Consider the following 27,460-nt stretch of genomic DNA (forward strand, 5'->3'; position numbering starts at 1 on the left):
GACGTTACGCGTAAGCGATCCTACGAGCGAATATACGAATCTTTAAGAGTAGGTACAACTTGGTGAAATGTGACCATCTAGAAGATGCCTATCCTGCCCTTGATTTAAAGGTGCTTGCCTAGAGATCCTATTTAATCAATTATAAAGATCTTGACTGAAAGATGCCTTTTTAATCTTTATTTAAAATTGCCTACAAGATGCATATTCTTGTTATATTTAAAAGTGCTTGCATAGAAGAAGCCTATTCAATTTTTATTCCTAAGTTCTTGCCAAGAAGATCCACATTTACATTTTGTTCAAAAGGGCTTGCTAAATAGATTCCTATTTAATCTTGATTGCAAGGTGATTGTTTAGAAGATGCCTATTCTTTCTAGATTTTAAGGTACCTACCAAGAAGATTCCTATCCTTTCTTGTCTTTGTATTAGTGGTGTGGAAATTAAAATGGCATTCCATATCAGCTTTCCGGTGCGTATTGGAATCAAAGCAGCTCATCTCTTGTTCTTGTCAACGAGTGCAGATCAATCCATAACGTCGCTGCTAGAAACGTAAGGGAATATCTAAATCAAATATAATATAACACATGCTCAAAAATATATCTAGTATTGTAACTATACTAATTACATATAATGACGGCGGATTTCTTTGTACAAGGTGTCATAACTACTATTATTCATTATATTCTCTTAGGGGCGTTATACACATATTATGCGGATCAGCAATTTCAGCTCGGCATTATTTATCAAGGCATAGGAATATTATCCGTGAACAAATGCAACCAGAACCATATGAAAAATCCACAATGTACAAGGGTAACATCGGGTTCTTGCTGATCAGCAGGATCGTATTATATCCAAGCACACGGCACCACTCTGCACTTCCTACTTCACTCACCTCGTTCGGAAGTTACGCGGCCGTTCACGCCGGTAGCGACCTTAGTAGGTACGAGTATGTGTGTAGCACGCCTTACATTTCAAATAATGATTCTGAAATATCATACCTATCAATAGGACATAAAGAAATCTAGTCCGAGCTGTAACAAGCAAGGCTAACAAAAAGGCCAAGTGCGAGTTAGATTCGTTAATTGAGGATTCCGAACAAATTCAAAACAATTCAAAATTTCTTTATTCATGTAGGCCTATCACAGGAACTTATGAAGCGTTCATACATACTTTGTTCGCCAACTTAAACCTAAAGCTAGGAGGGTTCCATACGCTCCCTGATCTAAGAAGAGCCCACAACAAACTGAGCCGGGTAAATTATTTTTTTGTTATCACCATATCACAGTAATTTTTTTTTTTTTGTGTTTTATTAAAATGTAATAAACATTCATTACTTTATAGAACAAACGCAATTTCAATACTTTCATTTATGTATATTTTTTTATTTAATTTATTTTGTTTTTTTATAAAAATGTAATAAATGAATATTATTATTATTAAAAAACAGTCATTATTTTACGGAACAAATTTGTAATGCTTTCAGTATTCTATATCTGATTCACTGATAGACTGTCGCAATCTGTTCTTTTATGCATACAACTTGCATAAAACAATTTCAATGTTTCACATCTGCCAGACGTCCCGTGACGGCTCACGCATTTTTTTAACTACACGGTATTTCAGTATCTAGTAGTACAGCTTTTTCTGACAGCTCGTCCTGGGAAGTACCTACTATTGCCATGATTATCCTCGCCGCCAAGGCAGCTTTAGTATGTTCCTGCCTGAACGGCGTGGTTGCGTTAATCTTCTCATATGCGATGGTTTTCCACTCAACATCAGATTGGCTTGGTCCGTCAACATCCAATAATTAATATAAATATACTACGACAATACCCACATCGCTATCCAGCCTCAAAGTAAGCGTAGCTTGCGTTATGGGTACTAAGATAGTTGATGCACATTTTATGAATATAATACACTTACATACTTATAATATACAGATAAACACCAGATATTGAAAAACATTGAAGATCTCCCACCTGCTTTGCAATGTGTAAATGGAAAAAAACATATATTTTTAAGAAATTGTAAAAGACATTTTTTAGCTAATAGTTCAAAAATGCCACTGTTTGATTAAGATTGTTCAAATATTTTTACATTAAGATTAAGTAGTTGAATAAATTTTTTCTTTTTTTTTTTAGATATACACTGCGAACCTGCCATCCCCACCATAAACGCATAGTTTCTAAGGGGATGGATAATTATGTTGGAAAAATATTTGTAACTTTTTATTTTGAACAATAAATTAAAAAAAAAAAAAAAAATTCATGTTCATGACACAAACATTTTTCCAGATGTGGCCATCGAACCCACGGTCTTAGACGCAGAAACCAAGGTCGCTGCCCACTGCGCCAACAGGCTGCCAGTTAATACTATAATAAAGTAATTATCTATAGCAAAAAATAAATTTTTGCAGTACTCCAAAAAAAACATTTTGATGCGGAACCTTAGAAACGAGCCTAAGGTAGCAACTACTTTCATATTAAAAAATTCCGCAGGTAATTACCAGATATCTATTAGATAGCGATCAAATTAATTTACATACCCACTCTAAAAATAATTACAAGCACGCAAAAAATATATTCTAACTTAATAATAATATTATTATAGCTCCAAATATGATTAAAATAAACTCCAAATATTTTTTCATAATGTTTGCCCTTCAACTTTCATTGCTTATGATATTCTTAGTTTTGATGAGGTTAATTAATAAATAAATATACAACGACAATACACACATCGCCATCTAGCCCCAAAGTAAGCGTAGCTTGTGTTATGGGTACTAAGATGACCGGTGAATATTTTTAAAAATAGGTTACATAAATACTTATAAAATACATATAAACACCCAGACACTGCTCAAAAACATTCATGTTCATCACACAAACGTTTCCAGTTGTGGGAATCGACCCCACGGGACTCAGAAAGCAGGGTTGCTGTCCACTGCGCCAATCGGCCGTCGAATTATTTGTCGAATTATTTGAAGTCCCTAAATTCATTAGTTTAATTGTTTATTAAGCTCCTATCAATGCCGGCCATGCCTTAATCGAGCAACACAATGCGCATTTTGGATTCCATTGTTAAATTATATTTAAAAAAATCGTAAATATTTTTTTGTATGTAGGTTATACTTGTTTATAGACTGTATCATGAGAGTATGAAGGTTGACCAAAAATTTCGAAAATGGTCAAAATTCTTAATTCTTAAGCTACCTCGACCTCAATAAAAGTAATTAAAAAGCCTTGACTACTAGCAAATTAAAAACAAAATTTTCGATACATGAGGGCCAGTGGCGTGCATTAAGGGTATGCACAGGGTAAGAAAATCTCCCGTACGAGCTATAAATACTTAGGGGTAGGCTTGTTATAACTCTTACAATGTCCATCCTTAAGTTTTGTATAACTAGTACTGGAGACATTCTTCATTTTATAACATTTGCATACCCTGAACATATCAGCTATGAACGCCACTGAATTGGGGGTTCCACAATTGCAGATAAACGAATGCTACTTATATGAAAAAAAGTAACAGTACAGTAAAACAGTAACAGTAACGTGAATGTTAGGTTGGTATTTAAATTTACACTTTAATTATTGTAAGTGTCCATATAAAAACAAACGTACCTCAAGCCAATTAAAACATTACGATCTGAACAACAAACAACGAATAATCTTTAACACCCACACTAGCGTACCTAAATAGATTGCACACACTTGCGGTTTCCTTATCAGAACCCCTAGTATGAGATTTGTACGCTCAAAATTGTAGAGACAGAAATAATTAAAAGATTAGAGTAAAATGGACTATACTTCATGAAACTTAAAGTTTAATTTCGTCCACAAATCTACAGCCATAGCTTAGCGAAATGGAAATTAAAATCAGAAGTATGGGATTTACGACTGTAAACTTTATAGCTTTAGGTCCATTTTACATTGACGATACAGTGATACGATTGAGAGCGCGCAAATCTCATACTAATGGTACAGTAAGGTACTGTGGTGCAGAAGCACGTGTGCGTGGGTGACGTCATGCACAATTGTCATCTACTCATCGCTGTCATGGCTAACGAGCAACACTTGGCCACTCGGTCGATTTCTGCGTAAAACAAGTTATCACTAAATTTTTTGAAATTGTTCAAAATGGTAATGCAATGAATTACATCACGGATGCAAGGATACATCCCAAACGGATGAAGATTTAAGAGTAACTCCCGAACGTAACAAGGAGTTACCGTGTAGAATCCTGAGTGTAGCAAAGGTTTTAGGAGCGCCCAAGACGAAAATGCTCTGTATCCTTCCTCTTTGGCGCTACTCTTCAGCTCAATACTATACCTTCCGGTATATCTCTAAGCATTGGAACTATATCCGTCTATTCTGCTATCAGCGCCGAGATATATGCAGTATACTCTATAAATACGTAGCTATGATTAGCTACTAGCTTTACTGAAATATATTATTGTTCATTCATATGCGTGCCTAGTATATTTATAGCGAGCGGCATCTTTACCAGGCTTAAATAAAACATATTATAATCTATAACAAAGTGAAAGAAAATGAGTTTATAACAAAAATATATTTTTCAGATAGAAAATATTGAAATTAGTGCGTAACATACATATCTGATCTACAAACTCTTCAGCAGGTATAACCTCTGACTTCCGTAATAATAATAATAAATAAATAAAAATAAATAAATAAATATACTACGACAATATACACTGCGCCATCTAGCCCCAAAGTAAGCGTAGCCTATGTTATAGGTGCTAAGATGACTACTATTTTTTTTTATGAATAATATACATAAATACTTATAAATTACCCAGACACTGAAAAACATTCCTGTTCATCACACAAACATTTTCCAGTTGTGGGAATCGAACCCACGGCCTTTGACTCAGAAAGCAGGGTCGCTGCCCACTGCGCCAATCGGCCGTCATAATAATAATAAAATATATAAATAAAATTACTTAGGTACCTATATAGACATTTAAACCTGTAGGTACCTGTTAGGTACTCTTCTCGTTTGTTTTTCTGATCTAACCATTCACGTGACATTTCATAAACAAATCACGACAGTGTCGTCAAAATGTTATCTTTCTTATATTTCTCTTCGGAGGTAGGCATTTAATCACTTGTCCATTTGATGGAGAGAAGCAAAACGTGACTATGACTGATCATATATCTGCTACGTCTGTTTAAACGTTATATCTGTTTGTTTTATCCGTGTCGACAAACCGTCTACACTCCAAAGTTTCAGTAACACGATTTGTTTTGTTGACACATTAGATAGTTACTACAAATGCTTATGGACGCAAATATGCGTAGGCCGTATCAAATTATAAGGCTGTTATACGTAGCTATATGGAAAGCCTAACAACTTTCGCCTTCGCTGAACTTGACATAGGTCAAACGGTTCCGCGATGGCACTTGTGAGACGAGGACTGTTGGTCTGTCATGCAATCATAAACCTTATGGAGAAGGATACGGCATCGTGATTTCTGTGTTCGTACTTTTACCTTCCGCAAGATCGCTTCAAGGACAGACTCTTTTCGGGTCTCAGGCCTCTTTTTCATTGGGAAGTGACACGCTTGGCTCGAGACCTTGTCAGTCCCCCCTTCCCCTGCCCGAGTGGGATGACGTCACGCCCGCCATCTTGCCTCGGTGACGCGTTGCTGGGCAACTCAACACGCGGTATGTAGAGAAAGATTGTCACTAATCGATATGTTCGTACATTATATAATGTAATATATGATCCTACTATTGTGGTTTATTTTAATTTTTATATAAATTAGATAGGCTTGCATTTAAGAAATTACGTTAATATATAGGTACCTTGTTTCTTTTATTACTGATTTCCACATTATCATGTCACATTTTACGTTAACAACGATGATTGGCGGTCTGAGGTCTTTTACAAGGTTGCTTTGAAGCACCCATCACGCGTGTCGCCTTTCATCTCTCGCAATTCAAAAAGTCATTATAAGAATGATGATTTTGAAAGAAGAGCTGAGTTTCTTGCCGGCTTCTTCTTGGTAGAATCTGCCTTTCGGTAGAGTCTCTCAAAACAGACCAACTTAAGTTTCAAAAGTACTATTAATATTATCTACTATTAAAATACTGAATTTTGAAGTTAAGTTTAAGTTTTCACCTTGACAAACGTTACATTATTATTTCTAGATCCGGCATCTTGAGTCAAGTACCTTAAACAAATGGCAAAGATTTAAGTTACTACCGCCTTTTATATGTTTTAAATTAAAATCTTGCACTGGAAGCTCAACGCTTAGTTAGTATTTCTTTATATTGCAAATTAAATTCCGGTTACCTTCATTAAATCTGAATTTAACGCGTGGAACGGAATTTAAGAATATCCTTTAAAATGAAGTAGAGCAAAGTCAACTCAACTTTCACAAGCCATTGGCCATTTACGATATCGTTACGTAGATAATGACAAGTTATCTCATACCAAGGTTTGCAGGAAAGGAATTCAGATTTTTTATTGTGTAATAATCCAAAAACTGGCATCGGTTGTATCGCCTTTTCAAAATCGTATTCAAAAGTAATATAAAATATTTCCACTTTTCAACAGATTTAAAATAAATTTAAAAGGAGCATTTTAACCGTTCGTCATTTTCAGCGTGGGTTAAGTAAACACTAATCTACTAATTAAAAACGCAATTAGGCGTTTTTATTATAATGTTAACCATCTGTGCAAAAATATCTAAACGACAGTGAAAACCGCCCGAAAATCCGTCGCGTGGTTAACGAGGAGTTAGCGTATAAGCGTAAACAGACGCTAAAGAGAATTTGTTTTATATTATGTGGAGAATTGCCGTTTAGTGGCGGCAAATCAGAATACAGTTGTCACCACCCCTATTCTTCCGGCGGGTGTCGTACGAGGCGACTAAGGGGATATAACGGAGAGCGGGCAGCAGCGTCCTCCATGCTACTACTACCATTTACTGCGATCACCAACCCCCCCTGCCCAGCGTGGTGATTCTGGGCGAATCCTCCCGTTGGGAGAGGCCAGGTCCAGCAGTGGACTGTAATAGGCTGTTGATGATGTAGAGAAGATTATGTGTTATCCTAACTAATATTATAACTGCAAAAGTCTTTTTTGGGTTGTCCTTCCTTATAGCTTTAACTAAGCAACCATACAACGTGTTTTTTGGCAAAGAGTTAAAAGGACGGAGAGTCACATAGGCTTATTTTATCCCGCGAAGAGGAACGGTTCCGAAAAACCGTAATACGCGGACGAAGATAGCGAGAATGTAGTAATAAATAATAGTGACATATATAAATGATTGTTAAACTTACTAAAACTCTAAAAGTAAAGGAAGCCTGTGTATATAACTATAAATAAAATTTAACTGCACATAAAACTATGATATTTTACATAATCACATGCTATGAATAGCACTGTGTACCTATATATGTGTATAAATTGTACGGCCATAGTTTAGTACGTTTTTTCCTGTCCAAAACCTGTTTATTTTACGTTTTGTTTTTCATTTAAAACATTTAAAATTGTTATTGTAATATTTTTGTTGGTTATTATCACTGGCATGATAACCTGTGAAAACTAGTTTCCTTCTTGCATGAAGACGAAATATAATTAATTCGATGTGTTGTTAAGGCCGATTTACACTTATTAAGTGATCAAGTAATGAATTAAATATTTAAACTTAAATTTTAATATGCACACGTTCTGCAAATTTTAATACAAGCTTGTGATTTTTACATATTACTCGTACTTACGTAACAGCTTAATAGACAGCTTCAGGCAGTTCTTTTGAAACGTATATACGAACACTTCAGCTTTGTTTGTTTGGTTGGGAATCGTATATTATAATGTGTAATATCTATGTTTATAACAAAGGATTGCAAATCTTAAATAGCAATGTGCAGATTGTGTTTGTCTCAGGACTAATGGTCAATGGGTCCAGTTCAGAAGTTAACACCGAGTAGGTATTGGCAAGGGATATATAGCACGACATCCAAGCCCGACGTGTTCCATGTGTTTGGGAATGACGCGTGAAGTTGCTGTATGAGGATTGTGTGTGTATGCCCAGCTGTGGACTTAACAGGTAGTGACCATAACTAGAGCAATGTAAACGAGCCACAAAAAATTAAATTAAAAAAAATACGTTTTAACAGCAATTACATTAAAAACGCATTATTAAACTTCTGCATTGACAATAGCGACCGTCACTTGTTTTATTAGATTTCCCTTTCTATCGGCTTCATGTTCGAGAGTAATTTAATGGGAGAGTGGGGTAGGGTGGCGCACGTGTATTTGAATGCAACCCCCCGCAAAACTCTCTTCGTGAGCGCTGAAATTCAGTTACCAGTACGCTTTTTCATTTCAGTTGCAGTAATTGTTTGTCACAGTTGACAAAAGAGTCTTAAAAACTGTTAGTTACTTAATGACATTTAAAGGGAAGATTTTTAATTCGGTGCATTGAACAATATATGCTTTAAAACCGCGTTATTAATTTAAAACCGTAGTTAAACCTCAAACCACGATTCACACTGATTCCGTTGATCCATGTATGCCTTGATCCGTTAATACACACTTCACTAATTTCCTAATTTATAATTACCGTATGAAATCCTTCAGATGTCTCTCAATAAGTACAAAATTTATATAGAACGTAAGCTTATAGAAAACCCTATTACAATATTAAGGGTTCATAAATGATTAAAAAACATGAGCATGAATTGCTCTAGCTTCATATCAAATTATTAGTAATTGACTGTGTGATGATGATAACAAAAAAACCGGCTAAGTTTATTGTGTGCTCTTTGACCAGAGAGCGTTTAGAGCCTTCTTAGCTTTAGTTACCTACTCTTCACAATAATGTATACTTATATGTATAAACGCTTCATAAGTGCCTTTGATAGGCCTACATGAATAATTCAGTTATCTTATTTCAGTTAAATTTACTGCATAACAACCATGCAGCTAGCGCGTTGTCAACGTGCAGTCCATATAACTCACACCGCTGCAAATGAACTGCACAGTCGGTTTGCAGTTTTGATGCAGTTATGCCAACCGCACAAAGACTGCATCCGAACCGCCATTTTGCAGCGAAACTATCAATAACATTTGAATCTTTAACACCCGCATTGGAGCATCGTGAATTTAAGCTCTACAACCCATCTTTTTTTTTTTTTGGCGTGGTGGAAAAGCTTTATTGCTACCTCCGATCCTTAGGCAGGACGGAGGTTATGTTGGGATCCCCCCTCTAAAGGGGTATACCCAAACTAAAAACCACCACAGCATGCCCCATTTGACGCCCTGGGAACAAGCTCTACAACCCAGGTGTGGGTCATTAATAGCCTTAGGTTGACAGTATATTGGTAAATCTATACGTTAAAACAATGCATAAAGGTAACCAAGGCAGAATGAAACTGAACCGCATATGACTAATGGATTACTCTTCTATAATGACACCGGTGCTGGCAAACAAGCGATATCATCTTGCTTGTATACGAGATGTAAAGTCGCGGCCACATCCCTTTAAACTGCGATGATGATTATTGCTACTTTTTGTTTCTTTTTAAGACTTATTCCATTTAGCATTGCTATTTCTATGTTAAAAAAATAGTAAACTACTATATAGTATTACTATACTATTATAGTAAACATTTATATTCATTTTAAAATTAAATTTAGCAAGCTTGGATCAGAAGCACACGCCGTGATGTAAGACAATTTACTAAAGAATTCTCGCAGATGTAAGGCAAAGTGTATGAGATGTGACATTCTAGTGCTACCTGAACAGGAGATATAATATTGCAACTATAGCTAGTTTATATTGGTAAAGATAGCCGATATTAAAAACAATTGTAATCTATATATTATTATCTGTTGCTAAATTTAAAATTATTAAATATTGCAAATTTTTTAATGAAAGCTGTTTGGTTTTCAGCGTTGAAATTTGAGTCATATACAAGTTGACTCAAATTTCAAGAATGCAAAGGAATCGTAGGCTAAAACTAGTATTGTACTATTATTGTATTGTACTATATCTAGTTACTATAAAACATGATATTATTTGTGTTAATATTAACAACTACATGGTTGTTCACAATTCCCGAGTTAAAATAATTTGATGCTTCTGTGAGTGATAAATCTTCAATTAGTATGAAAAGATTATTTAATATTTTCGGACTCTATTTGTTTATTATTTTAGCAGTAATACTTCACAAACTAGCTTGACGCAATATGTCTATGATCGTCTATTCTTTAGTAAATATTCAAAATACTGTTGTAGGTAAAATGTTTCATACAAAATCTGCTCCATTCCATACAGACAATGATTAGCAATCTCTCGCTAGATTATATTCCACAACAAACATTATTGAAATTCCCTTTTCCCGCACGCATGTCGCTTTGTCCAATATGTGGGCGAAGCTTAAATCGAGTTTCGATTTGTTGTTCACTGGATTCAGGACGTCGAACGATACGTACGGTAATGAACCCTATTGTGACAAGAATAGGGTACAGATTTCTCGAATTGCTCTATTCACGTGGGCGCTCCCCCTTCCCCCTCCCGCCACCCCTGCAAGGTCACGTGGCTAGGGCGGGCAGAGCGGGAAGATAAAACAGGTGTACATGAAAGGTGTAAGAAACGGTGTCGTATTTATAAATTAATTATATAACGCAAAATATTTCAATAAGTACGTGTGTACCGTGTAATATAACACTAATGATGTAGAGACATTATTTCCTTCCTTTGTTATATTACATAGAATGAAACCTCGTGGTTCTAGTGGTTTGTATGTACGATTATGGCTCACAGGGCAATGGGTTTGATTCGGTCGGATTAAACATGTTAGGTATTGGGTTTTTCTGTTCTCAGTGCCAATCCAGAGCACTTAACGATGTCTACCCCCGTGCCTCCGAGAGCACGTGATGCGATATGAATCGGTAGAGCCCTCCAACCTGCATTGGAGCAGTGTGATGGCTTAAGCTCTTAACCAGTTTTTAATTATAGAGTCAGACTTTAACGTTAAACAAAATCAGTCTACTAGAACCCGAGATACTTGTATATTCAGCTTCAAAAGCTGTATATTAACCTTAGTAACTTTTATTTACAGATGCTCTATAAATAAATAAATAAATTATAGAAAGAAATTTCAAATATTGATACTACATTTTTTAGTATCAATTTGCTTTAACATGCTAACGACAACCTTATTTAAAAAAACAAAACCAAAATAGCTTCTGCATACTGTTACATACATACATAGCAAGGCAAAATGCTTCTGGTATCGATTTAGTATATTTGGTACCAACACATTTTTCACGGGATTCTTAGTATAGACACTGATTCTAACCGTGCTATTAAATGTAGTAAAACAAAAACATATATTATAGCATTCCCAAAATTATAAACTTTTCCATTTAAAAGACAGATTTTTGTCGTTTTAATGCTAAAGGAACTCAAAGCAGTCAGAACTCAAGCAATGATACGTTTTTAAACTAAATGTTTGGTACACTGTGAGACACAATAGTTTCGTTAGGTATATTTTTGATTCGCTGCCAAATTGCAATAACAATTTGTCAGCAGTAAGCGTTTGCTTGCTAGAGTTTGCAATTATTTATTACAAACGTAATCAAAATTAACATTTACAAAAACGTTCTTACAAAATTTCATAATTGAAAAATTTAATGCGAAATTACATTACAAACAATAAATTTTTGGGGGCGTATTTATTATTGAGTATTATTGTATATTTATTATAATTATTATTTTTGAACAACTGAGTACGTTATATTTTTTATTATTTGAGAACGTTGCAAAAAAATAAATGGAAACTAGAGCGGCAAACATTGCAAGTGTTTACTATTTATCGAATGCTGTTTATGTTAGAAACCCTATTACGATCCTGGAATCTTAGGCTAGGTCTTAGCTTAGGTTCAAAATTTCTCAATCTGGCACAATCTTGTAAACTGATCTAAGATCTGATCTGGCCTGAAGGTTCGGAAAACTTTTTTGAAAAGCATTTTATAAAGAAGAGGATCAGTTCAGCGGCTTTGATCTCGTTGTAAGAACCGACATCGTCTAGACAGCATCGCGACAGTATATTAAGGCTTTCTAGGTCCCTTATTTCTGAGGCCAGTAAGGGTTCTTTCGCACGCACGATCGGTCTATTTAGATGGCTTCATCGGACCACCGTAAGACAGCCGATTGACACAGTGGGCAGTGACCCTGCTTTCTGAGACCAAGACTATTCGATTCCCTTGACTAGAAAATGTTTGTGTGATGAACATAAATTTTTTTCAGTGTGTCTATATATTATAAGTATTTACGTGTGATATTCATAAAAATATTCATCAGCCATCTTTGTACCCATTACACAAACTTCGTTTACTTTAGGGCTATATATGACGATATGTGTATTGTCGTAGTATATTTATTCATTTCTTATTAATTATCCATATATATGTGGTAGCACTTAGTAAAAAATAGTTAGTTAAAATTATGGCGCATAGGGCTTATTTCAAAGTTAGGATTAGAGTATGAAACAATAAGTGCGTAGGTGCTGCAACCAATGTCCAACCATGTCAAATTTCAATAAAAGCATTCCTTGAACATCAATCCATTATCTTTTAGCTTTTGTCTCCTCGTGCTTACTAGTTACTAGTTACTAGTCCATCCGTCGTCGAGCGGATCGCGACAACAAAGGTTTTGTGATCTCTGTATACGACAGGTCGCTTGATTAAAACACTAGTAAATAGGTATTGGAACCTTTTCGGCAGTATGAGCGAGCAATTTCTTTGGAAGTTTATTCTTTATGTTTGTACCAACATAATATCTTGCCAGAATCCAAGCAGATGTTCTAGATTTTCTGGAAATTAGAGCATGGCGGCAAACTAAGAAATGGCGCCTTTGAAATATATTCAAGCACCTCGGAATTTTCCACAACACTTAAGTTTGTTTTCTTGGGACTAATATTATGATATTACGCATAATGGTGAATAAGTAAATTTGTGTTGTTAAATCGACACAATTTCTATCAGATTCACAACCTGAATGGTTTACATAAATTTGACATAAATCTTTTCGAGATTTTCGGCATTTTTCTTTATTTTAGCCATTTTAGTCTTTTCTGCACAATACCATTTGTAGCAACGTTAGAGGATCAACGCTCTTATAGACCTCCCTATAAGAGATGAGATCTGTTTCTCCTTAATATCTACAATGTACATGATGATTATATATTTACCCTTAGCTCTGAGCTAGTTAATCAGTCATTTGACTATGACATCTATGCTTCTACAACAAAAAGTTGGCCAACTTTATAAGCACTTATCTTCTGTCTGTTTGTAGGGACCACCGGTCTCTCTCGGTGGAGGTACTTTACCACCGGTTCGGAAGGCAGATTCTGCATAAGCATTTTAAAATCATTATTCTGTCGGGAGATGAGGCGGTGTTCTTCCAAAGAACCTTGTCATTAAGAAATTCATCAATTGTATAGTAATAAATTTACATTGCCTTAAACTTATGCATTGGTAGGGTTATAATTACTTTAGGAATAATGATAGATTATAGACATATGTGCTCAACCCCACGAATGAATTCCGTACCTTTCACATACAATATGCAGTTATCAGTCTATGACCACTTCTAGTAAGTAGATTGTTTATATCCACTTTTTTTATGTCACTGTCGATGCCCTCGAATAATGTTATTTGGCATGCAAAATAAACAATTAAATATACCTAACAAATAGTCCCTAACTTAAACAAACAGGTGTTAGATAACTTATCGCCTCCCTGGACCTTGACATACACTTGTGTAAGTCACATAATTGTGTTACAATATTAGATTAAACGGCAATGCTAGGGTAGATGCACTGAAATGCTAGTGTCACATGTACACGCGACACCAATTAACCTGATCAGTATTTAAAATAAATTATTTTAAGGCTGAACGAGATATTTTTTTGTATCCCATTACCAGTTAGCCCTTGACTGCAATCACACCTGCTGGTAATGATGCGGCCGAAGATACGGGCTAACCTGTTAGGGGGTACGGTATTTTTTTTTGGTCTGGCGTTCTCGAATTTTTTCAGTATACCTGAAATAAATTGATGTAATGTATAAGGTTATTAATATGTAGGTACATACGTTTAAATAATATGTATCTGAAAAATGAAGGGTACAATAGCCAGCAGTTACGTGCCCTTCATACATGCACAAAAGCACTGCATACCCTAAAATTGAAATATAGCCCGTATAAGAGGAGGATTTTTTTCTATTTTATGCAATTATTCTGCTGTATGCATACCCTGGTAAGAAACCCAGTGCACGCCACTGAATAAGCCGGAATTATCTCAACTATGCAAACTATCGAAGGACATGATGTTTAGAAGAAGGTTAGGGTGACCACAAAATAATATCGTAATGAATATTTTAGCGGTGATAGCCTTGTAGGACTTCGGCTTCATATTTGGGGGGGGCGAGTCAAACCTAGTAAGCAATGATATATCACTTGCTGTAACTGTGAAGAAAAACATGCGTGAAACCTGCATGCCGGAGAGTTCACCATAATGATGGTTTCAGAATGCTGTTGGGCTTACCCCGTTATTGTAGTGCATCAGAAATGTTCGCGAGGGATTATACGTATGATCAGAAGTCAACGAATAGCATCCTTGATGAAAAGAACGTGGGTAAGCAGTAACGGCATTCTTGATACGACTCTCCGATTTACAAGCTGTATATTAAACTCCACGTAGGTCTGCCTGGACGCAGAAATTCTACTTTGTAACTTATTTAATATTTAATTTAAGTTTTTTTTTATTTAGTTTAGTTTTTAATTATTCTGTTATGTTATAGTGTAGATGGATCATAGTTACCAAATAAATAAATAACTAAAGATTTCAAAGTCTTTTGAAATTCAGAAATCTGCAATTGGCCAGCGAGGTTGACTACGGCCTAAGCCCTTCTCATTCTGGGAGAAGACCCGAGCCCTGTTGTGGGTAGATTAACGGATGATAATTATGATGATGAGGATATATTTATACTGCTTCCAGCTCCAGGTCAAGCTACAATACCTAATATTAGTATTGCACATTATTCAACATCATCAATTTGGAAATCACAGTGCAGGAAATTTTAAATTAATCAAACAAGTGGAAGTACCTAATATATAATGCAGTGTACAACTAGAATCTGATACAAGACAAAAAGCTGATGCCCGCGTTTTTTTCATTTTATTCCGAGGGAACCGTTTGTTTGTTTGTTTGTTTTAACTCTTTATTGCACACACACATTTTATATAAATTAAACACAAATACAAGAAGGAACTTAAAATAATAAAAATAAAATAGAGCGTGCAAAGGCGGTCTTATCACTAAAGCGATCTCTTCCAGACAACCTTTGACGTTAGGAAAAAAAAAAACGAAGGAACTAGGCAAACTATCGAAGGACATGATGTTTAGAAGAAGGTTAGGGTGACCACAAAATAATATCGTAATGAATATGTTCGCGGTGATAGCCTTGTAGGACTTCGGCTTCATATTTAGGGGGGCGAGTTCAATAATATATCACTTGCTGTAACCGTTTGTTTTCCGGGGATAAACAGTTAGCGTAAGTTACTTTAAGTCCTATCAATTAAGTTAGGAAGTAAAGGAAGGACGAACAAAATAAAAAAAAAACAAACATTCGCATTTCTAATATTCGTAAGGACTAGCTTCACGGCTTCGCTCGCGTTATGTGAATTTGGTTGATTAATTCGGGTTTTCCCTTACTTACAGTTAATAATAATAATAAACTTTATTAGGCCAAAATTGTTTGTACGCCGAGTCCTAGATTAAGTATATAAAAAAAACATTGCATTTAAGATTTATATGAACAAAACTTCTTAAAATTTGGTTGCTCGTGCCTTTATCAGGTTTTACAGTTTTATAAGTACCAGCGACGTTTAAACCAAAAATTAATACCTGCTAACATAAGTAAAGTTACGTGTCTATCTTGAATTTTTCGGAATGAAAGGTATTATACTTCCTTAAAGCGTACACAACAAACAAACTATAAATTAAGTTAGGACTGATAAGGCCTATCCGCAACAGTGGGACTTTTATGGACACCAGACGAAAATTGCCATAAAATGAAAAAAAAAGATTGTCCATCTTTTTTTTTCATTTTATGGCAAGTAAAAAAAAACTTATTATTAGGTCTCAACTATGATTTATTATAGTAGATTCTGAGTTATAGTTGGAAGTTTTCATTAAAATGGAGTAATCATTGAAAAGCTATGAAGCCTTCAGATGAACAATGAGACGTCGTAAAAGCCTTTTACAAAATGGCCGTTTAATTACAACCTTTTGTGCGGTGATTCACGTAATCGCTCTAACTTTAGTTCAATTTAATTTGTCACTAGCGGTTCCCCGCGACTTACAACTTCTGTTCTGTTGGAATTTGTTCCCATACAAACATTAGTTTGTTATTCAACACAATATACCCCAACCCACAGCGTCTCATTGCACACAATTGTTATTACTGTTCACTTAAGCTATTTCAGACTTATATATTTTTGCTCAGCTACATGGTCGGGCCACTAAGTCGGAAGTACATAACTTTTTTTATTTTTTTCTTCCACTACAAGATAACTCTTGACTGCCATCTCATCTGTTAGTAAATGATGATGCATAAAATGAAAGCGGGCTAACCTGTTAGGGAGAATGGTAGTCATACCCCTAGAAAAATAAAGATGATATAAAATTAAGAAAATCTCCAGTAGGTACTAGTTATGAAAAACTTAAGGATAGGCATTGTAAGAGTTATAAAAAGCCTACCCTTAAGTATTTATAACTCGTACTGGGGATTTTCTTCATTTTATATCATCTGCGTACCCTGTGCATACCCTCTATGCACGCCATTGCTTACACCATTTTATATGAATTAACAAGCTTAAACTCGCCAGTTGGGTACCAACACAAAAAATATAAAATTTAAATCATCTCTTATCATCCTTACATGAGTTTTTTTTTTTGGGCTCGAACCGAGATTCTCGTTAATTAAAGTAAACCAACAAAATAGTTTTATAATTTTTATAAGACGTGTTTTTACCTACGCTTGTAAGAATATATTTTCGACAAAGAGTTAAAGTTAGTGGAAAATCGCTATGGCCACGTTTGTTGGAGAGTTGCAAGTTGAAAACCGGTCGGTTTCGAAATTTTTATATGCATTTTAACATTTATAAAATCGATATAGTGGCATGCAAAAGTTAGTGTTTGAAGAAAATTGTGTTTACACCAACCTATAATCTAGTGAGGCGAGAAGCTGTAATCCCTTGCCTTACCTTTTTTCACATGGCTCATTACATTTTTCTTCAAAGGGTAACATAGGCGTGAAGCGTAAAACGTGAGTTTGCGGAAAATTGCGGTAATATATTTTTTTGTGAATCGTAAGCTAAGTGTGTAACGTGCTAACTCACTAAATAGCAATTTTGTATACGAGAGCTTGCTGACAATAGTAATATAATTTGAAAAGAAATAAAAAATAAAGTACACTGTGTATGTGTGTGGGTATGTATGTGTGTATGTTATAAAGTACCTATTTTGTTGAACATTAATCTCGAAACTATTGTCGACGCCCCTGGCACAGTGGTTAGCACATATTTAGCATAGATACACGCACACATATTATATTTGCATAGATATTTTTACTATTAAAAATATTGATTAAAAATAGGCAATTTCAGTTTTCAATAAAATGGCAACATACTGAATAAATACACGGTTTTCGAACAAAAATATTATGTAAAACTTCCCAGAAGTTTGTACGTAATACAAAAGCCACATGTTATATACAAAATTCAAATTCAAATTCAAAAATGTTTTATTCACCTTATCACAGGCACATATGAAGCGTTCATACAAATACCTTTCTGTTAACGTAATTTGTTTAGTTTATTTGAATTAAAATGGAAGAGGGGAGTCTTCTGACTAAAGGGTAATAATACTACTATTAAAAGAAGGCTTCTGCGATACACTGATATAGAAATAACCATTTTTTTAACATCTATTTCGGCTCAGACAGCCCAGTAGTTATAAAATGATAACAACCAACCGCTCAGAGGGACACATATACAAACTCCCAAACACAACCTACGCCAAACGCACATTTTAATAATTTTGCGCATACTTTTCAGATGTCGTTATTTAATCTTCATTGCAATAAAATTAAGTAGGTATTACTATTTGTTTTTGCGTTGACCGCTAGATGACGTAATCCAATAGCGTGACCTCATTGTTTGCTGCGAGAATACTTGCCTACTGTAAAAAACTGAAAACGTATATGCAATAACTTTGAACTTAGAAAGTAATTTTGCATATCGTTACATAAATATCATTATATTCAATATATATAAATATATATATATATATATATATATATATATATATATTTATATATTATAGTTATATATTACATTAATATAATTGTGTAATGTTTATATCTTATTTATTGAACTACCTAATGTTTTTTTTTTCTTTTTACGTCTTTGGTTGTCTAGAAGAAATCGCTATGTAGCGATAAGGCATGCAGGTTTCACGTATGTTTATATCTCTGCAACTTTTTTTTTCTTCGGTGCACAATAATAAATAAATAATAAATATACTACGACAATACACACATCGAGATTTAGCCCCAAAGTAAGCGTAAGCTTGTTGTGGGTACTAAGATAACTGATGAATTGTATACATAAACTACTTATAATGTATATATATAAACACCCAGACACTGAAAATCATTCATTTTCACCACACAAACATTTTCCAGTAGTGGGAATCGAACCCACGGCCTTGGACTCAGAAAGCAGGGTCGCTACTCTGCGTATTCATTTATACATTAGACTTAGAAATTTAACAATCACAACATAGCTCATATGAAATCTGAGATGCGATTTTGGGTTTTACTTTGAGTATAAAAAAACTAAACTAATTTTTAAGCCGAAGATTCAATAAAAGTACGTGCGTAGTTCGAAAGACTATAGAAATTGGGTCCCTGAGATTCCGGAATAACTAAATAAATAAATAATAAAATAAAATAAAAAAAGCCATTTATTTCTCATCACAAATATATAAAATTTACATTGATTTTTAAATTCTATTTTATACAAAGTCTTCTTGACCAGAGTTAATTTTTATTACCGTGCATTTACTCAGCATAAGTTTCATGTTTTCATGTCAATATATATATGAACTTTTTTTTTTTTGTATACTTAGTATCTTTATATTGTCGCAGTTATATGTATATGTTTTGTCATAGTATTTTCTTATTAGTTTTGTCATTTGGTTTTTATTTTTATTGTAACTTATTATTGATATTATTATTATGTTTCATTTGTTGTGTTATTTGTCATGTGTGGATGAGAACCCCTTACGGTTATAGGCCTCCTCCAGAGCTTTCGAGGACCCTCATTGCGAGGCTTTCTTTACCCAGTCTGTCCCGGTTATCCTGCAGATGTCGTCTTCCCATTTAGATTTGGATTTCCGGAATAACTACCCATCTTAAAGTAATAATTGACGGATCAAACAGATATCCCACCTGTTGGCAAACGGTTAACCATCGCCTATAAACAGAGCAAAACTTCGCAGTGTATACAAGAAACTAGTTCTACAAATTGCCGCTCTGTGTCCATCAACCTAAGGCGTAGGTGTTATAACACAGGCAGCCACATTCTTCAGATCGGAACACAGCATTGCTGTTTGGCGCCAGAAACAGGCACACTTCTCCAGATGAGCTCTGTCACATAAATTGGTTGTCTGTAAAGTCGGCTCACTGACGATAGTTGAAAGTGACAACGTCGTAGGAAAATACTGATGGAATGGTTGCATTTTTTAAAAGAAAATTTTAATTTTATTTGTTTGATAGATATTATCGTTGCTATAAACAATTGACACCACATTCACTTTTCACTGCACTTCATCCTTGCCGAAAACATGTAAATGTATTATTGTATAGAAGCTGTCCACGCGGACGCATCGCTCACTCAAGTAGGAGAGAGACAGATGTCGAACGCGGAGGCTGACTGTGTCTCTTTGTCGCTCGTTCCGCGCTCTCGCTTGCACTTCAAGCCTTGAATGGAACGCCTCAGACCTACGGCCAACATGACGTATGCGGCGAGGTAACGCCGCATACGTCATGTTTTTTCGTGCGTGCAGCTGACTCCATCGAATTATAAGACGTTGTCACGTCAAAAAGCTCTACTGCTGCTAAAACTCCGCACCGAAAACACAGCGTTGTTAAACCTCTGATTACGAGGACTGATGACATCAAACTGCAGAACACAAACTGAATAGGCGTTAAAAAATCCCTACAAAAACGCCTATGCTCAGCAGGGGGTATTAAAACCCTCGATAGACCGCCCCAGTGAACAGACAACATTAAACTGGACTCAAGCCGCACAAACTTATGCCCATCAATACAAAGTTACATGTAAGAAAAGAAAAAAAAAAAGGAAAACAAACCATAGACATTACGAGAATACAAATATCTGGAACGTATATTGCTTTTAGATTCTTTAATTATAATTCTTTTACACGGCTGAAATATATTAAAAATTGAAACTTGAAATACAGCGAGCTATCACTCACTGTAGCTGATTAAAGCCCGGCATCGAAGCGAGCGTGGGTTGGTACCATACACCCACGCCATGCCAGTGACGTAATGGCCAACTGTAAGAGCCGCTAGAGAGTTTGATCTAGGCGTTTATACTTGTAAGCCTAATAAACATTCTATCATCGATCAGTTATCCTCGGTGTATTTGCGTCCCACAGCTGGACAAAGGTTCATAAGATAGTAGTAGGATGTAGAGAGGTCACCCACGCTGCATAGTAATTGGGACCGACAGTATAACGATCTCTCAGAGATTCAGTTAATGTAAATTGCCTACCTCCGGGTTGGTACTGAGAATTTCCTTCCTGAAAATTCAAAACCTCACCATTTTCTTGGACCTCGCGGTATGTTTTTTAATATGCTAGCTTTACAATGCAGTTGCAGATCAGTTCAGTATTTTTGGATGCTGAAGGATGGATGGGTGAAAGGCATGACTTGTCATCTTCCTCATATCTCGCACGCACACACACACACACGCGCACATATACACACACACACATACACACAAAGCAAATCTGATAAAAATGGAGTATATAAATTTCTACATGTATTTTGTCTGTTTACACTGTTAAGCATTGTTTGAACATGTCACAGCTAATATTGCATCCTCGTATTGTCTCGCACTGGTCTAGTGGAAAGCCCATCATATAAAAAAATAAAGTATGAAAACCTCTGTATAGCTTTTGTATAAAAAATCCATTTCTATTTTAACGAAAATTTTACTTTTTTGTACAATTAGGGTTCGGAAATCCTTTTACAGTGTAAATTTCCAATATCGAAAAACGGTATCATGTTTTAGATTTTCAAATAAAATGTTCGTTGGCATTTTCATGCTTGAAATTGTTGATAGCAATAGAAATTTTAAAAAGTCGCGCATTTATTTCACTTATCTGCCGTAATGTAAAAATCATTTAATAAAATTTCTAGGTTAAAATTATAAATTTCTTTATTGCAAAAAAAAGATTTAACGTCACTCATAGCGAGCGTTTGATAATGGCTGATTAAACGCAACGCCACCTAGCAAGCCACCTATAAACATAGTGACCTGACACCCTGTTCCCTACATACCGACTCCCCCTCGGTTAAGCTGAGCTTACACGCGCATTGTATGTGTTACACGCTTGATGCATTTTACCTCAAGGTTAGCGTTAAAACATACGTAGCTAAGAATTTTCATGTTACGTATTAGTTTGCAGATGAATCTTCCATACTCTCAGTGAACTGATAACTCTCTCGGAGCTTTGATCTCCTTGTACAACTTTTTAAATTGTTTGATATCCTAGTATAGTAGGATTTTGCATTATCGCCTTGTTGAACAATCTTCTATGACATTAAAGTGATAATAACTGGAGTGAAAGCCCTGAGGTATATTCTTTCCAAGGCACGGGGATGGAAAATGCCAATTTGTTAACACCAAGTTGGGACTAAGAATTTCCTTATAGAAAAACCCAGTTCTTACCAGTTTTTGTCCCAACCTGGGAATTGAACTTAAGGCCTTGACTTGCTACCTTATCAAAAAACATAGCACAATAAAATTTGCTTTTCTACCTCAGAACTGAAACTGACATTTTAATTAATCATTGTACGAAATAAAAGTTACTAAAATTTGATTTAAATCTACAAATAAAACATTGGAGATAAATACTAACATCCCTCAACTTTCACTCTGTATTAAAATTAATTGGAAAAACCACAGAATACTTGGAGTTTAAATCTAATTAGTGTTAAAAAAAAATGAATCCATTTTCATTAAAATTAAATATTATCGGTTGGTCGTTCTAAATAAATTATTATTTATAAGTAATTTGGGAATTTCAATGCATGTATTTCGTCAATACACACACTTTGTACATAAAAAAAAACCAAATTATGTCTTAGTTTTTCCAGTCAGCGTATACGACTTACAACGACTTTCTATTTAATGTTTATATGTCCAATAAAACCCAATAGAAGCGAAGAAGTGAAGTCGAGTCGAGCCTACCCACTATAGCTATCACCCAGTCGAGGGTCCAATTTCGAATTCCAGCACGTAGCTCTTTTCTGAGTTACGTTAAGTCATTAAAATATCACTTGCTTCAACGGTAAAGGAAACCTTCGTGAGGAAACCTGCATGCCTGAGAGTTGAACATTGTGTTCTGAAAGGTATGTGGAGTCCACCAATCCGCACTGGGCCATCGTAGTGAACTATGACCTTAACCCCTTTTCATTGTGGGAGGAGACCCGTGCCCTGTGGTGGGCCGGAAATGGGTTGATATATAGTGATGATATCCAATGTTTCCGGCATTGATAAAAAAGAAAAAAATATCCAATTTAATATCATTAAAGAAATTTGTTATAACACTGGTGCATTAGTAACACCTTATAGCCAGTGTCCAGCTTAGTATTGCCGCAGCGGTGTCAATCACGACGACGCGACGGTCATTCGCCCGAGCAAAAAAATATTCATATTGGTTCAGAATTCAGTCAGCCGCTTCAAAACTGCATCATTTTGAAAATGGAAGTTCCGTTAAGCCATTTTGTTATTTCAGCTGTTGATCGAAAAACCGCGCTACTTTTTAGGACTCGTGTAGTAAATTAAACAAATTTTGAATATTACCAAGGGTGTCTATATCATATAGTTTAACCTGCCATTTAAGACAAATTTTTGACGTCGATAATATGATAATTTCTTCTATTAAATAAACAAACAACCTCATTTAAGGTTTCCACTTTCCAACAAACAACAACAAAGTTAGTTTTATAAGGACATGGAAATAAAAACTAAATTTAGCAAACTAACGTTACTTTTATAAATAGAAAAAGTAACAAATAGTATTCAAAGTGCAAATGAGGTAATAAATATTTATTCCGTAGTGTAACTAAGGCTTTATACTTGACCCACACATTGACCGTCACTACCTACGTATCACTGTTGCAATCTTACGGCTGAACGTGTGTGGGTGAGTGCACACACGCGCAATATAGGGGAAACTGTGCAAACACTACTTGAGAACTTCAAGGGAAATACAAAATCTAACATAAACACAACCTACTGAATAGACCAGTAAGCTTGTATTTGAGTGCTCAGAAATGTACTTATTGTTGTACCTAAAAAAACGTGTGTATACACGCGTTACAAGTTATATTTCTTTGCCGTGACAAGATAAAAATCTTTTCAAAAATTTTATCTTTCGCCTTATTCTACGTTTATAGAAAAACGACACCAACGCAAGAAAAAGTATTTAATACATTTAAAATACCGAACCAATATGTACAACTTAACTTTTAACTTCGTAATTTCTTTCTCTTAAAACTATTAATCAAACTGCAGATTTGAATGTATCTTGACGGCCGATTGGCGCAGTGGGCAGCGACCCTGCTTTCTGAGTCCAAGGCCGTGGGTTTGATTCCCGCAACTGGAAATTGTTTGTGTGATGAAGATTGATGCTTGTTTATCTGTACTAAGTAGGTATAAGTATTTATGTACATTATTCATAAAAATATTCACTAGTCATCATAGTACCCATAACACAAGCTACGTTTACGGTGGGGCTAGATGGCGATGTGTGTATTGTCGTAGTATATTTTTTTATTTATTATCCATCTATCTTCTGAGTTTTCATCTATAAAGTAAATAAATGTATTCATAAATCAAGCTTAAATAGAATTGCATAAGTATATATGCTAACTGGCTTCCAGTCACAAAAAAATATCCAACTGCTACCTACTACTACTTTGAATAGAAAATACGCAACCTTTTCGAGTATACAGGCGTGATGTTATGTTATAGCACATTTATGCGAATCGGTTCGGTTTTTAGTATTATTTATTTTGCATTTGGATGACGACCTTCCTGGCGCAACGGTGAGCGCTGTGAATTTTAGTAGGAGATCCCGGGTTTGATTCCTGGCAGGGAAATTTGGAACTTTAAAATTTCTAAATTTTCTCTGGTCTGGTGGGGCTTTGGCCGTGGCTAGTTACCACCCTACCGACAAAGACGTGTCGCTACGTGTCGTGACGTCGATTTAGTGTAAAAAAATTGTGCAATAAAGTGTTTCTATCTATCTATTACTTTACATTTCGATATACATACTTAGCGAATCTTACGGCTGAAATGGCGTTCGATCAGAAAAAAAAAAACGAGGTTATAGGGGCTTTACAGTGGGGGTCATTATGCAAATCTGTGACCTAACTGATGTATTATGGATACGGTAATGTTGTGCGGCGCTTGTGTGGCTCCGCGATTTGATTGTGATTGCGTTCTTTATTGATATAGAGACACTGTTTTGAATCTATAATTATATTTACGTTAACTGCCTTGTTGGTCTATGGGTCACCATGTTCAACTACGGACCGCGAGGACCTGAGTTCGAGTACCGGGTTTAAAAATTTAGGTCGATTATTTTTACTGATATAGAATTTTCGGAACGAGCCTGGAATTAAAAAAATGGTGGTGTTAACCCACATGCCTCGGTGAGCACGTTATGCCGTCGGTCGTTAAAACCCACAAAGCCGCATTTGATATGTGTGCAGGGTCTTCGCTCTAAAATCGTTTATCCTAGATAAGATGAGGCCTGTGGACTGCAGTGCTATGATGATGATGTACATTAGCTTTTATTGTAATGAAATGTAAATGATTGAGTGTTTTATATCACATAATGCACAAAGCATATAAAAAATAAATGATGCTATTAAAGGCACCTTGAAACCCTAGCGTCCATCGGTTGTCCCACCTATGTGCCTCGCCTATTTCCACTTCAGCTTTTTAACTCGCTGAGCTACGTCGGTAACTCTGATTCTTCTACGGATCTCCTCATTTTTGATTTGATCACGTAGAGATACTCCCAACATAGCTCTCTCCATTGCGCGCTGAGTGACTCTGAGCTTTGTTATGGGGCCCATATTTTTTTGTTTACCCACCAAAATTTTAATTCTTATTATTAAAGAATAGATTTGTAAAAGAAGCCAATGCCTCCCGATTCTCGATTTCGCACACAATTAGTATACGGCTGTGCGAACATTGTGCGTTGACCCCCAATTACACGTATATCTTTTCTTTAACGGCGCGGTCAACCATGAGAAACCCAACCTTCTCAACTCTAAAAACACAAATACAGAATAACTCCAAGTAATATGATTGCTAATGAAATTGAAAGACCAGCTTCATAAGACCCTAAGCTAGCAAATACGTTACATTTGAAATCAACCATGTTGCAAAAACATTAATGTTTATTTTCCCTTGCCCACAGATAGCAGCTGTTGACGTCCGAAGTAGCAGCCCGCCGCCCGGCCACTCTTATTCTCCCCCCGCTCCTCACACCCTCTCCAAGATTGCTGCCACCATGGGACGGAAGAAAATACAAATATCACGGATTACGGATGAACGAAATCGACAGGTCAGTACTATTTTTTAGCGAAATTACAGAAAACTGTGCCGTGTGGTGACGGCAGATGAGAAAACAGTTGTCACCGTCCCTCCTCTTCCCGCGGGTGTCATACTAAGCGACTAAAGTCAAAGTCAAAGTCAAAAATATCGTTATTCAAATAGGCCCATAGGTGGCACTTTGATGTGTACATTACATGAGAATTACACGGTAGTGAGATGATGGGGATAACCATAATCGAAAACTTTAAACTAAAGCTGCGAGGGTTCCAAACGCGTCCTGGTCTAAGAAGAAGCCCACAACAAACTTAGCCGGGTGTTTTTTTTTTGTTAGCTGCACACATTGTCATTTAAAATTATTAGAAGAGCAACCTGGTTAGAGCAATAATTCACGCCCAAGCTTTTTTGTCGATTACGTAGTCCTTTATAGTACCTATAATGGGACTTTTCTATAAGTTTACGTTTAATACAAACTGAACTTTTTAAGAGACATCTCCAAGATGACAATGGGTAGTTTATTGTAGAATTGTATGCAATGTTTGTAAACTATGAGTTATATGTACACTGTGTACGTAGATTTAGTTTTCACTTTTATCGGCAGTCCCCAGAGATTGCCCCCAATTTCTTTAAAGTAAGTTTTGATTTCGAATAGCTTGCAAGAAAGACGTCCAACAAAGTGCCGCCAAGTGTCCACTAACCTGAGGCTTGGTTATTAAAAGCCTCATGTGCCTGTAACACCAGCAACCACGCCCTTTAGTTAAATAAATAATAAATAAATAAATAAATAAATATACCACGACAATACACACAGCGCCATCTAGCCCCAAAGTAAGCATAGCTTGTGTTATGGGTACTAAGATGACTGATGAATAATTATATGAATAATATACATAAATACTTATAATATATAGATTAACACCCAGACACTGAAAATCATTCATGTTCATCACACAAACCTTGTCCAGTTGTGGGAATCGAACCCACCTAGCCTTGGCTCAGAAAGCAGGGTCGCTGCCCACAGCGCTAATCGGCGGTGTAGATGAAACACAGCATTGCTACTCGCCCCGCACCATTTATTGCTGCCTAGGCCTACCTGCTCTGACTCCACTTTTTTTATTCCTCTAAAAGTTAGCCCTTGATTGCATTTCCCCTGGTTGAAAAGATGATTCAGTCTAAGATTGTAGCGGGCTAACCTGTTATGTCTCCCCAATCCGTTCTACATTACAGTGGTAACTAGCCACGGCCCTGAAAAGAAACAAAGGAAATTTGAATTTATAAATACCGTATAGCCGCGGGGATCTAACCGGGATCTCCACTTAGAAGACCACGGCGCTTGCAGCAACAGAGGTCGTCAAAAATACGAAAAATACATACGAAGGTGGGCTGGTATGCTTTGCTAATGCTTTAGCATTAAGCCCGCCTTTTATAAACCGTTCTTTTGGTTGTGCAGAAAAGTGGTTAAAA

General features: G+C 35.8%; 1 protein-coding gene across 12 annotated transcripts in view; it reads left to right on the plus strand.

Moving 5' to 3' along the window:
* Window positions 1-27,460, plus strand: part of LOC120634156 (myocyte-specific enhancer factor 2) — a 101,815-nt gene that overhangs the window by 52,531 nt on the left and 21,824 nt on the right. For all 12 annotated transcript variants that reach the window (XM_039904578.1, XM_039904605.1, XM_039904596.1 and 9 more), the window contains one exon: window positions 25,863-26,009. In XM_039904578.1, coding sequence (XP_039760512.1) covers window positions 25,863-26,009 — 147 coding nt within the window. The remainder of the gene's footprint in view (window positions 1-25,862; window positions 26,010-27,460) is intronic.

This window comes from Pararge aegeria, chromosome 2 (assembly GCF_905163445.1).
Source record: "Pararge aegeria chromosome 2, ilParAegt1.1, whole genome shotgun sequence".
In the NCBI taxonomy this organism is placed as follows: Eukaryota; Metazoa; Arthropoda; class Insecta; order Lepidoptera; family Nymphalidae; genus Pararge; species Pararge aegeria.